We start from the raw sequence: 13,784 nt of genomic DNA, 5'->3' as shown, positions 1-13,784 counted from the left end.
CTCAGGGCCCCTCCTGAAGTAGACTCACCTTTTGGATTCTTCAAGCTGCCCCGTAAATCGCCGACCTGCCACCAGTGTGAGCCTTTTCTTGCCCACAGAGGCGGTGTGCTGTTGAGTTACTGTGAATGTTGTCAGCGGAACGAAGGGCGATGCAGTAAACCTGCCTCAAGAAATAAACCGTCCCCCGTTAGCAGCTCCCCGATTTCGGCTCCTCCCGGGGACGTAACCTGGAGGGAGGGGTGCCCCACCCATCCGGTGCTCCCGTAGAAGGGTCCCTGTGAGCAGCCCAAGGACCCCCCCCCTGGAGCTTGTGCGGCCTGAAGCGAAGACAGTTCCCAGCACCGTGTGCCCCTCGTCACTCTCTCCGCCTCGGCCAGATGGCTGCTCCTGTGTCCCCCAGGAGCACCCAGTCAAGCTGGTCCGGTGGCCAGAAGGCCAGAATTCTCTCCGGGACTCCTCTCTGCTCTTTGCCTCCAGCCAGAATGCCTTGGGGACACGGCGGCCACGGTGGGTGTTTTGTGCCAGTGACCCTGTGTACACATGGGTCTTGGGCTGGACACAAAGGGGGCGGTAGTCCTTATGACAGTCCTGAGCCCTGCAGTGATTTAGCTTCCTAGACACGAAAGCGGAGGCTTAGGGCTGGGAGGTGTGAGGCTCCAGGCGGCAGGTGTGATGTGCGCCGCGGTTCTGGGAAAGGTACTTCACCTCGTGGCCTTCACCTCGTGGCCTTCCTGGTGCCGGGAGAAGGGCTTCCCCCGCCGGCAGCTGCTGGAATGCAGGCCGGGCAGCCCCTGGCTTAAACCCGAGTCTGCAGGGCCACTGCCCCTCCTCCCTCCCTAACTGGGGTGTGAGCGAGGGCCTGCTCCGGCAGAGTCCCTCGTTTGGCCGATGCCTCCATTCCTACCTTAGAAGGACCCTTCGGTCACAGGCCCCGTTCCCACCACCCTCCCCCTCCAGCAGGCTGAGGGGCGTCGCTGTGATGCTGGTTCCCTCTGGGGAGGACCCGGATGATTTGAGTGGCCGCCAGGCCTCCCCTGCTGTCCCGATCGCCTTTTGTCTGGTTATCTCTTGTGTACAGGGTAGAAATTCAAACCGTGCAGGAGGATGAGATGTGGAAAGTCCTTGTCTTCTTCCTGCCTGGTCCTGGCCTGTCCCCGACATCACCCGTCATCTTCCGGTGTGACCTTCCCACGTGCATTTTCAGGCACATACAGGCACGCGTGCCCAAGTGTCTCCCTGGAGCCCACTGTCCAGGAGAGGGGGTGCCGGTGCCTCCCTTCCAGAGGCGGCCACTGAGGTCACGTTATCAGTGTTTCTTTCCAGAAAAGCCCCCGGCAGACAGCACTCTTGCTCCCTCCCTCCCTCCTTCCGCCCTCAATTTTCTACCTGTGGCTCATAGATTTTACAGCTCGGTCCCCGACAGTGGTCCGGCCAGCCTGACAAGCCAGCGTCCGTGGCCTGTTACTGGCTACGTCTTCAGTCACTCATTCAGTGGGGATTTTGCTTTACAGCTGCTGTGGACGGCCCCGGGTCTGGGGTTGCCTTCGCAGACATTGGCAAGTGGGATTATAGGATAAGGCCCCCCAAAGGGCTGGCGGGGTGTTTGTGACAGATTGTCTTGGGAAGAGATTGGGGCTAGGGCCGCCTCAGGTGCCTGCGGGGAGGGCTGGGATTCCCCCCCCAGGGCTGGGCTGGGCCAGAGGAACCCAGGGTGACCTCGTGGTCCTCAGACACCCCGGGGCTGGGCAGCTGCATGGGGCGTCTCCCGGGACAGCACTGGAGGAGAGGGCTTAGGTTACTTGGCTGAGAGGGAGGCCAGGCCGGGTGAGGCTTCCCAGGGTTGGATTTTTTTCTGGCACCGATCTGATGGAGGGTGAAGTGGCCACTCTGGTGACTGAGCACTTCGTACACTTACTACTGTCCACGTTTTGTCACGGGATCTTCATGGCAAGTGTGCGGGGGCGGGGGGGGGGGCGGGGGGTTACCTTCTTTTTATCACCATTTCCAAGATCAGGCTCCCGAGGTCGGGGGTGCAGGTAGGTGGTGCGGCCGTCTGTCAGGCCCTCCACGTGGGTCATGTCCTCTCATCCCGAGGGCTGTGTCATTATCACTTTGATGGATGAGGAGACGACGGATGAGGTCACACGGCTGGAGAACGGCACGTTTGGCCCTGAACCCTGGTCTTCCTTGGCGCTCGTCATTTTCACCACTGCCCACCTGGAGGGACCGAGAGCAACCGTTTTCCTGTCCTGGCCACAGGGGTGCACGCCACGCAGGAGCAGGGGGAAGCTTCCACCCGCCCCCCCTTTGGAAACTCCGTAAACTGCCACCAGGCCCCGCGGGGGGGACGGGAGCCCCGAGCAGAGGGTTGCTGCCCGGCGGGCTGAGGAAACCGCCTTGCCTTTTCCGCGCCGTCCCCTCCTTCCCACCTACCTTCCTTGACTGTGGAATATTTTTCTCTGGAAGGTGTACAGCCTGTGTTTTGTTTGGCGGCAGGAGGAAGACCTCACATTTGGACGAGCGATTCTACCCCCCCCCCCACCCCCCTACGCCCCAAGTCTGCCAAGATAAATAGCTTTAATTAGTCCTCATTTGGTGGCTATGATGGTTTCCCTGCTAGAGAGGCAAGGACTTGGGACGTGGCCCCTTTTCCCCCCCGAGCGGGTGGCTGCTTTCCTGCCTTGTCCCGCACCTCTCTGCTCTCTAGGTGGCGGCTCCCCTCCCCTTGCGTGAAGCCGGAAGGTTCCACGGGGGCAGAGTGCAACTCCAGACATTCGTCCTTGTTCCCCTGGGTCCCTCTGACCCAGGTCTGGCCAGCCTGAAGGACCCAGTGACCCTCTGTGTCTTCCATCACTGCTTGCTCCAGGGGGAAGGGGGAGGAGAGCAGGAAGGTCACTGGGCGGTTACCCAGTGCCCGGTGTCTCAGGAAGTGACCTTCCGGAGGCCACATGTGCCGTTGGGGCCTGGACACCTGGACTGTCACGCCATCTGCTTCCTGCCCTTAGGAAAGGAGCCTGGCCTTCTGGACCCCATGCCTCTGGGCCACCCTGCAAGTCAGCACCCCTTGAGTGCCCCCTGGGTCTGGGTGTGCCAGCCACGTGCAGAGCCCAGGGCCCGTGCGCCACTGTGTGTTGGGGAGCACAGGGGCGTTAAATAAGGAGTTGCCATGGGATGGGGGCTCGTCCAAGAATTGCTGGAGGACCGCCAGGAGGAGGTGACGGGGACACAGGACAAGGGGGGGAAGGGTGTTCTGGATCTCAGGAGGCATGGAGGCAAGAGAGAAGTCTGGCCCATGGTCTAGGGGCAGCGAAGGCCCACATGGCTCGATTGGGGTCGTGGATGAGGTTACAGACATTGACAGGGGCTTGAAAGCCCCGTAAGGAGTTTGTACTTGTTCTAGAAGGCTCTGGGAAGCCATGGAGAGGCCTAAACAGGAGAACGACCACAGCCGATTGGCTCCTCATCTCGAGAGCCACTGGCTTCCCAGCCTCCCTCACCTCCTGCTTGGCCCACAGCTCTTCTAGCCCTATGTCTGTCCCCCAGCTCAGCGCTCAGTCCCTCCAGGTGCTGCCCGTGGCTGTGGGAGCAGCTGGGCCCCTGAGCCTCTCGAGACCCAAATCTGCCTGTCCAGTCTGGAGTCTGTCTCAGCGCCCTCCCTGGCCACAACTGCACTGTCTTTGTCCCCTCATTGTCCCAGCCGGGACCCTCTGAGGAGAAGCGTGTCTGCCTTACTCTCAGTGCTGCTACAGAACGCTTCTTTTTTTTTTTTCTTTTAAGGTTTATTTATTTTGAGAGAGAGAGAGAGAGCGAGCGCGTGTGGGTGAGGGGCAGAGAGAGGGGGAGAAGGAGAGACCGAGGACCTCAGGCAGGCTGTGCTGTCAGCACAGAGCCCGATGCAGGGTTCAAACTCACAAACTGTGAGATCATGATCTGAGCCGAAATCAAGAGTAGGACGCTTAACCCTGATACTGAAGACTTGCCATGGATGCCTCCACACTCCAGCTGTGGGGCTCACGATCGGCTCCGTTCTGACACTGTCTGCCTGGGGAGAGTGTCACATCCCACAGGATGGGTGGGGGCTCAGTCCCACCAGACCGTCGTCCTCCGCCCCCACTGCCAGTCACAAGTCCGGGTTGTCACCTGTGCGTCTCGCCCCCGGCTGTAGATCTGAGTGAGGTTCCCACGACCCCCTCTTCAGGTTCGATTAATTTGCCAGAGCGGCTCACAGAGCTCAGGGGAAAACAGATCACTCACTGGATCGGTGGCTGGTGTGAAGGATACAACCCAGGAAGAGCCCGATGGAAGGGATGCGCAGGGCAGTGTGGGGAAGGGCCGGGGCTTCCATGCCGTCTCCAGGCGCCCCCCTCTGGGCTCCTGCATGTGTTTACCAGCCGGGAAGCTCTCCGAAGCCCGTCCTTCGGGTTTTATTTTCATGGAGACTTCATTACGCAGGCACGATTGATTAAGTCATTGGCTATTTGGAGGCTTAGGAGGGAGACTGAAAGTTCCAACTGTCTAATTACTTGGTTGGTCCCCCTGGCAACAGGGCTGCATCCTTAGGGGCTTGAAAAGTGACCTCATCAACATAAACTCGAGTGGATGAAAGGGGCTTTGAACGAAATCATGGAAGACGCCTTGTATTGTTCTCATCACTTAGGGCATTCCCAGAGTTTTAGGAGCTTTGTGCCAGATAGTTGGTTTTTGGTTTTGTTTTGTTGTGCTTTGTTTTAGTTTATTTTTGATTATTTTGAGAGAGAGCCTGCACGAGCTGGGGAGGGGCAGAGACGGAGGGAGACAGAAAAACCGAAGCGGGCCCTGCGCTGAGAGCAGAGAGCCCCACGCGGGGCTTGAACTCATGAACCGTGAGATCATGACGAGCTGAAGTGGGACGCTTAACCGACTGAGCCACCCGGGCACCCCTGCCAGATAGCTGTTTACTGTAAATCACAGTATCACACGCAGCCCCCTCTGCTCTCTGCCGTCCCATGTGCCTTTTTTCCTCTTGCTGGAGAATTGGTTCCCAGTCTCTTTCCCGGCCTGGGGCAGGTGCCATCTGTAGGCTCCCGTCGTGCCTCTGTTCCCCTGGCATCAGTGCCCATTACCTGGGGAATGTCCGCACTCTGTTCTCACCCCTTTTGGGACGGGGAGGGCATCTCCACTTCTCGATGTCCGATGAGCAGATGAAGAAGTGGGTGGGAAGGGGGCTCGGCGCCCAGCCTCTCTGACCCGTAGTCCCAGGCACAAATGCTGGATTCGTCGTCAAGTTTTATTGGCACGCAGCCGCACTCACTCGCTCACACCGGGTCTGCGGCGGAGAGGAGTCGTAGTAGCAGAGACCACACGGCCTGCAAAGCCAAAAACATTTACTCCCTGCTCCTTCACACAGAAGGTTGGCCGTGCCTACTCCAGGAAGCACAGGGATGTCCTATGGCACATCGGTTAGGAGCCCAGACCCTGGAGCCAGTCTACTCTGCCACTCGCTTGCTGTGTGGCCTTGAGCGAGATGCTTAACCTGTCTGAGCCTTGCTTCTTCATCTGAGTGGAACGGTAGATAGCTCTGAGGGGTCCGTGTAAAATGCAGAGCGCAGCACCCGGAAAGTGTTGGTGCCGGTGACATCCCAGCCCTATCCCAGCCTCAGCAAGGCAGGCGCCGGGCCTGGCTCCCCATGGGAACTCGGAATTTGTGACCTGGATTTACGGGGGCCTTCCTTCCTGGGGAGCAAGATGGGGTAGGGAGCAGGCTTCCTACCCCGGGGCTCCCTCCGGCACACCCTGAGCACGCTTGCCCTGTGCTTGTCCTTGGGTATTCTGGCCCCTCAGCCCCTGTGTCCAGAGCCTCGGCTGGACATCCTGCAGCAGGTAGGAGGTCAGTCCGCGGCGCTAGGCCGGGTCCAGGAGCAGGGCAGACACGTTCGTGGCACGATTAACGCTCCCGAGTCCGGCTTGCTTTCCTGCACACTGCTGCGTGTAGACTCTGCCTTGAGAAAGCTTTTCTGGAGAAGACGGCCCAGTGAGGGGGCCTGTTCCCAGCTCCGCCACCTGATCATATTACTGCAGGGATGAAACCCCGGCTCTGCTGACCTCGATCGGCAGGAACCCAGCACAGCCTCCCGGCCAGCAGCCCTCTCCGTGGTCACCGCCACTTAAATCATCACGGCAGCCTGCTAAGCCCCCATCCCGCTTCCTGTCCCCCACCTCTCTCGGCCGTGTGCACACAGCCCCTGAATCTGCTGGCCGATGTGACGAGGGCAGATTGGCACTCTGGGTTGCTTTCTGGAGGCACCGCGCAGAGTCGCTCCTGTCTCTGCCATGGCTCACCCGGTGATGGCTGGATCAAGGGGTGACTTGAGAGGAAAGAGAGAGACAAGCCTAGCAGGCGGTTTCCTGGTGGACGCAGCCACTCCTTGTGTGTGTGGGTGGGGTGGGGACACCTAATCGCCACTGCTGGGTCCAGGCCCTGGACCTCTTTCCTTTGGCGGGGGGAGAAGCTTTCTTCCAGGGCCACCCCCTACTACCGTGGAGCCGGCCAGGAGGCACGGTGTGCATTCTCAGGTCCATCTGGGCACGTGCGACCCTGGGCAGTGAGGAAGCCAGAGCCCCACGTGGGCGGCCCGCTGAGTGCCACCCCACCCATGTCCTGGGGGCCCATCATCCTAGTGAGAGGAGGGGAGAGTGGGCAAAGGGGGAAAGGGGCGCGCAAAGGCCAGGAGCTGGTCCACTGGTGAATGAGGGGTACGGGTCCTGCAGGGCCTCCCAAGAGCTGGGGTTTCTGAGTCTTTTAAATACACGGAAGAATATGATCCAGCTTTTTTTTTTTCTGATTTGTCAAATATTTACTGAACACCTCCCTCCTGTGTGCCAGGGACTGGCCTGTGGGACGGGCTGTCAGAAAAGACTGGCTCCACGGGCTGTGGTTGCCTCTGCCGTGATGCGACAGGTCGGGCCGCCCTCAGTCCGGGCTCCCTTGGCCACAGGTCCTCGTGGTTGCCTGCCGGGCGCCAGGTTGCAGGGGTGCCTGGGGCAGCTGGTCGGGTTGCCAGGCTGCTCGGTAAACAGAGGCCCTCCTTGGTATGCTTGCTGTTACCCTGGTGCGGCTGGCAGATTGGCCTTATCTCTCGCCCCAGGAGGGACATGGGTGACGGCACCGTGCCAGGGTCCCTTCCTGGGACCCACTTGCAGCCAGACCCGGGAGCCCCCTGTCTGGGGCGGCGCCTGACAGTACGATCTTCTCTCCCGCCTGTGGTCAGGAGGCTGGCCCCCGGCTCTGGAGGTGTGAGGCCGTCTGGCAGAACCCGGGCTATGGCCCCAGGAGGCCTCCAGGACCTGGGTCCATGCTCAGAGTACACAGGGTGAGAACAAGAGAGCTGGTGAACGCCCATAGGCCCTTCATATCTGCATCCACACATTGAAAAGGTTTTTCTTTTTCTACGGAGATAAAGTTCACATGATATAAAACAAACCGCTTTAGGGATGCCTGGGTGGCTCAGTCAGTTAAGGGTCCGGGTCCGACTCTTGGTTTTGGCTCAGGTCATGGTCTCAGGGTTCATGAGTTCAAGCCCCACATCAGGCTCTGTGCTAACAGCGTGGAGCCTGCTTGGGATTTTCTCTCTCCCTCTCTTTCTCTGCCCTCCCCACCACTCGTGCATGTGCACGCTCTCTCTCTCTGTCTCAAAATAAGTAAAAAAAAAAAAAAAAAAAAAAAAAAAAAAAAGGGGTGTACAGTTCAGGGGCATTTGGTACATTCGTAATTGTGTGACTACCACCTCCGTCTGGTTCCAAAACATTTCATCACCCCAAAAGGAAACCTTGAATCTATTAAGTGGTCACTCCCCAGGCTCCCTCCCCCGAGCCCCTGACAGCCACCAGTCTGCTTTCTGCCTCGGTGGATTAACTGATTCTGAATGTTTCATATACATGGAATCACTTGTGTGTGACCTTTTGTGTCTGGCTTCTTTCACTCGGCAAAACGTTTCTCAAGTTCATCCACGTTGTAGTGCGTGTCAGGACTTCATTTTTTAAAGTTTATTTATTTATTTTTAACGTTTGAGAGACAGACACAGAGCGTGAGCAGGGGAGGGGTAGAGAGAGGGGGAGACACAGAGTCCGAGGCAGGCTCCAGGCTCCGAGATGTCAGCACAGAGCCCGACGCGGGGCTCGAACTCACGGACCGTGAGATCATTGGCCTGAGCCAAAGTCAGATGCTTAACCAACTGAACCACCCAGGCGCCCCTATTTATTATTTTTAGTACTCTCTACACTCAACGTGGGGCTCGAACCCACGACCCCCAGATCAAGAGTTGCTCTCCTGACTGAGCCAGCCAGGCGCCCCAGGACTTCATTCCTTTTTATGGAAGAATAACAGTTCATCCCGTGGACCTGCCACGTTTTGTGTGTCCGTCTGTCAGTGGACGGACATCTGAATTGCTTCTACTTTCGGGTTCTTGCAAATCGTCCCACTTTGAATATTTGCATACAGGTATTTATCTGACTGCTTCTTTCAGTTCTTTTGCGGACATCCCCAAGAGTGGGGTTGCTGAGTCAAATGGTAATTTGATGTTTAACATTTGAAAGAACCACCAGACCCTGTTCCCTGGCAGCTGAGTTGTTTCATAGTTTCATGCCCCCACATGCGTCCCAGGGTGTGAGGGTTCCAATTTTTCCACAACCTTGCCAACACTTGTAATTTTCCCCTATCTGTTTAAAGTTCTAGCCGTCCTAGTGGGTGTGAAGCGGTGTCTCCCTGCGGTTTGATTTGCATGTGCTTGTTAGCCAGTCCTATATCTTCTTCGGAGAAATGTCTGTTCAGGTCCTTTGCCCATTTTTGAATTGGGTTGTTTACCTTTTCGCTGAATGAATTCTTTATATGTTCTGGACACTGAGTTCAGGTATATGATTTGTGCATCGTTTCTCCCGTTCTCTAGGTCATCTTCACTTTTTTTATTTTTCTTCATGCTTATTTATTTTTGAGAGAGAGAGTGCAAGCGATGGGGCGTTGCGGGGGGGGGGGGGGTGGTTTGCGCAGAAAGAGAGGGAGACACAGAATCCGAGGCAGGCTCCAGGCTGCGAGCTGTCAGCCCAGAGCCCGACGCAGGGCATGAACTCACAGACTGTGAGATCACGACCCAAGCCCAAGTCAGACGCTTAACTGACAGCCACCCGGACGCCCCTTCACTTTCTTGATAGTGTCCTATGATTCACAAAAGTTTTCAATTCTCATGAAGTTCAGTGTATCTAGTTTTCCTCTTGCTACTCTTGCTTTTGATGTCACCTTGAGGAATCTTTTTGCCAAATCCAAGTTCAGGAAGAATTTACCCCTCTGTTTCCTTCCAGGAGTTTTACAGTTTTTAGCTCTTGTACTCAGGTCAGGCTTCAAATGTGGTGTGAGGTAGGGATCCAGCTTCATTCTGTTGCCCGTGAACATCCACCTGTCCCTGTACCATTTGCTGAGGAGACCATCTTCCCCCCCATTGAATGCTCTTTGCACCCTTGTTGAAAGACGGGGATGCCTGGCTCTCTCAATCGGAAGAGCATGTGACTCTTAAACCCGGGGTCATGAGTTTGAGCCCCACGTTGGGTATAGAGATTGCTAAGAAAAATGAAAGAAGTCAGTTGATTATAAACATAAGGTTTTAATTTGACTCTGATTCTATTGCGTTGGTCTCTCCTTTGCCAGTACTATTCCATGTTGATCACGGTACCTTCAAAGTAGGTTTGAGATTGGGGAGGGTGAGTCTTTCCACTTTGCTCTTTTTCAAGATGGTTTTGGCTTTCTGGGGTGACGGGGACACTTGGCCACATTGGTACTCGGGCTGCTCTCTGTACGTGTGGTTTGTAGTTGTCTATTTGATGAGCTACTCTAAGGTAAGTTGCAGATGTGACAAGAATTCACTTAGTACTTCCGTTTCTTAGAAGAATGAGGGCGTTATTCTGCGGACCCACATGCTGTCGTCACACGTTTGTCATCTAACCTGGTCACACCCGCGGTCCACACTCAGTTTCCCAATGGTCCCTAACAGCTTGTGAAAAGGTTTCATTAGGCTCCAGTTGGGGCACCGGTGGCATTGGGGTCACATGTTTTTGGTGACCCTCGCTCTGGAAAGGCTCCCCAAAATTCGCCTCTTTCCTGGCATTGCCGCTTTGAGGAGGAGAGCAGGCGTGCTGTCTCGCCGACTACCCCACGGTCTGGAGCCGTCGCAAGAGGACCAGGGTGGACACTTGTGCCGAGAATGCGACACAGATGCCGTGTCTGTCCCGCCGCACCACACCAGGGCCTCCCGGGCGTGTCGGTTCGGCCTGTTTCTGGTGACGCAAAGTTTCACCGTTTGAGGGCGAAGGAACGAGCGGTAACAGTAATTAGTGGCGGCTCGTGGATGCCGTGCTCGCCGTGTGCCGGGCCCTGTGCCTGCCCCACCGTCAGCCCCATTAGGCAGATGAGAAAACCGAGGCTCAGAGAGGCTAAGTGACCTGCACGAATCACACACCGAGTGGTGCGTGTGGGACACGAACCCGCGCCGTCCGGCTCCCGGGGCCCCGCTTAGACTCACTGCGCCGCCCGAATCCAAGAGGGAAGGGCTCAGGCTCAAGCAGAGGCGCCCCCGGGCATTCTGGCTTGGCTCCCACCCGCCCCTGCCAGCTGGGAGAGCCGGTGATCTCCCCGTGTGACGGGGGCATTGGTGAATCAGTGCCAGACTCGCTCAGTTGGGTTCCCGTAGCCCCCCGACCCTGCCAGAGTGGCCCTGCTCTTGGCCCTCTTCCCACCTCAGCGCCCATTGGGTGAGCGGGGGCCTGGGCACCAGGAGGCGCTCCGTGAGGGAAGGTCCTGGCAGAGGTGCCCCCGGGCCCCGGTGTCCTGCTCGGCCCCACGGCGCCTGGCCATCCCCCACCCCCACCCTCGGCCTCGGTCGCTCTGTGGACAGCGGTCCTCTCCACTCGACATGCTTTGTCCTGTGTCACTGCCGCCCGATCGGCCGTCCCCTCTTCCTCAGTGTGGGCTGGGCAGGCGGGGCACACGCGGCAGTGGGCCCGGGGCGGGTTTTATGGAGCCTCAGAAAAACCTGGGGGCTGTGAGGAGCGGGGTGGCGGTGGCGGGGACATGACTCGAACAAACTTAGCCCACGGGGAGCCTTGCTCGGCCGGCCCCGGGACCCTTTGGCTCATGCTCCCCTCTCTCCTCTTGCAGACGAAGATGTGTGTGTGTTTAAGTGCTCGGTGTCCCGAGAGACAGAGTGCAGCCGCGTGGGCAAGCAGTCCTTCATAATCACCCTGGGCTGCAACAGCGTCCTCATCCAGTTCGCCACTCCCAATGGTACGTGTCCCTTCCGTCCTGGCGGCACACGGCCGGAGATCCGTCAGCCGTGGCTGGCGGGGGACCCGGAGCCCTGTTCGGTCACGGCCCATCCGTCTGTCCCAGGGAGTCAGCAGAAATTATTCCCATGCGGAGATACGTTCGTGGGAAGAGGACATTCTCTCTGCCTGGAACGCTCCTCCCCAGGCCTTCCCTTGCCGAATCATTTGGGTCCTCCTGGGCTCAGCTCTTACCTCCCTTTCTGCAAGAGGCCTGTCCTGACCACCTGGCCTGGGTGCACCCCAGGTCTCCTGGTGGAGCCTGGGGGCGAGTCTGGGGGCAGCGGAGGATGGGAGCGAGACGGAAGCCGAGGCAGGCAGAGCTCTGTAGGCAGGCAGAGCTCTGTTCCGAGCGCATAGAGAAGCCACGGGAGGGTTCTGTGCGGACCCTGCTCCGGGATCCAAGTGGATGCAGGCTGTTCCCGGTTCCCGAGGAGGGTTTTTAGAGCCCCAGGCGACTGCTGGTGGCTCAGGTGGAGGTCAGCGGCCGAGGTGGTGGGGCGCCTGGGGCTGGAGACCGCTTACTGGTGCAGCAGCCAGGCCTGGTCACCGCAGGTGATGTCGGTGATCCTGGTGGCCGGGCTGGGAGAGTCGAGGTGGAGAAGCTGCCCGCCCTCTGCCGCCAGCCCCCCACCCCACCCCCGCAGCAGTCCCGGTGCCCCCGGTGGAAGAGGAAGCCGGATGGGGTGGAAGGAGCCAGGTGACTGACCCCCTCCACCGCAGGAGGCAGTCTTACGCCCCATTTCTTTCTTTACTTACGTAAATCACCCGAAGTTGGTGTTTAAAACACCACCCCAGGGATGAGCAGTGGGAGCTGGTGTCAATCTAGTCTTTTCCGACTCCATGAATATTTATAGTTGGCTTTTTTCCCTTTTAATTCCACCAGTTTTTTAAATGGAGGTAAAGTACACATAACAGACATTTAACGTCTTAACCCTTTCTGGGCGTAGAGCCCGGGGGCACCGCGCGACCTCCCACCGTTGTCGCCCCCATCCGCCTCCAGGACTTTTTCAGCTTCCCAAACTGCAGATTTTAATTTTTTAAGAGCTTGCCTTAGAAATCTGCTCTACTTTTAAGGCACTGGGTTAAAATACGCATGACAAAATTTACCCTCTTAACCATTTTTACGTGTATAGTTCAGGTTGTTAAATACATTTACTGCTGGGTAGCCGCCCACACCCTCCCAGTCGGCCCCACACAGACCCTGTAGGGGTGCTTGCGGTTCCTGGGCTCGGGCCAGTCTTTGAGGTATGACCCTGGCTCAGCGGGCGCGTGTCCTCCCGAGGCTTCAGCCAGGCTCGTCGGCCCCACCGGCCGCGAGGAGCACACACACATGCTCCCCACCCCCGACTGCAAAATCCCGGCCTCGTGCCGGCCACCAAGAGGCAGGGTTTGGCTGCCCTTCTTCGTGAATTTCAGCGCTGGTTTGGGGACAAAGAGATCACCAAGCACGCATGCTCAAACTAGGAGAGTCGGGGTGTGCACGTAGATGGAACCCCACCCCCAAGATGCCCACCGATAACCTGGCCTCCCCCTTCCAGACTTCTGTTCCTTCTATAACATCCTGAAAACCTGTCGGGGCCACACCCTGGAGCGGTCGGTGTTCAGCGAGCGCACAGAGGAGTCCTCCGCCGTGCAGTATTTCCAGGTGGGTACGCGTCACCCCCGACCAGGCTGCCGCCACCGGGTGGGCAGCAAAGGGCAGGCCCACCTGGGTTCTCGTCCTGGCTCTGCCCCTTACTAGCCACGTAGCCTCGGGCAGGTTTCCTTCGCCTGCTGGGCCTCAGTTTCCTCATCTGTGAAACGGAGATGCCAGGGTCTGCCTAGGAGGGTTGCTGGAGGAATTGAGTGCAGGTGAAGCTCAGGTTCACAGGCGTTTTGAGTAACAGTAGCATAGTTATCACGTACCGAACAGGCATTGGTCTGAGCGCTTTTACACCTGCAGATGCATTGACCCTCCCAACAACCCTAGGAGGTAAGTACTATTATTGTCCCCATTTTACAGATGAGAAAACTGAGGCTCAGAGAGGTTAAGTGACTTGCTCCAAGTCACACAGCTATTATGCAACAGAGCCAAGATGGGAAGCCAGGTCTGCCTGATGCCAAAGCCTGTGCCCCTGCCCAGGTGCCACGCTGCCTCCCGATCGCCCGTTGTCTTACAGAGAGACCCCGCAGCACCTCACCCGCCTGGCGCTCTGAGTTCTAGGGTTCTGTCTGTTCTACACCTCTGCTTCGTTGGGGACCCTAAGATGGGGCAGGCGGCCCCCAATCCCAGAACCCCTCCTGTGGCAAATCTTGACTTCTCCTGGGTGGCTCCCAGGTCTGGGCAGCACCCGGCTGCACACATTGGCCACGGTGATGGTGGCGGTGACCCTCCTGGGGGCTGCCTGAGGCTTCCCACTCCCTTTCCCCGAGCGGCCGGCAGCTGCCAGCGGGGTCTG

The 13,784-nt window shown here is 58.0% G+C and overlaps 1 protein-coding gene across 4 annotated transcripts in view; it reads left to right on the top strand.

Annotated features, from left to right (window-relative positions):
* The window catches only part of CARM1 (coactivator associated arginine methyltransferase 1), a 39,134-nt gene that overhangs the window by 13,175 nt on the left and 12,175 nt on the right, over positions 1-13,784 (top strand). For all 4 annotated transcript variants that reach the window (XM_053219892.1, XM_027050197.2, XM_053219891.1 and 1 more), the window contains exons 2-3: positions 11,180-11,305; positions 12,885-12,991. In XM_053219892.1, coding sequence (XP_053075867.1) covers positions 11,180-11,305; positions 12,885-12,991 — 233 coding nt within the window. The remainder of the gene's footprint in view (positions 1-11,179; positions 11,306-12,884; positions 12,992-13,784) is intronic.

The sequence above is a fragment of the Acinonyx jubatus genome, chromosome A2 (assembly GCF_027475565.1).
Source record: "Acinonyx jubatus isolate Ajub_Pintada_27869175 chromosome A2, VMU_Ajub_asm_v1.0, whole genome shotgun sequence".
Lineage (NCBI taxonomy): Eukaryota > Metazoa > Chordata > Mammalia > Carnivora > Felidae > Acinonyx > Acinonyx jubatus.
This window is presented reverse-complemented; position numbering and strand designations above follow the sequence as displayed.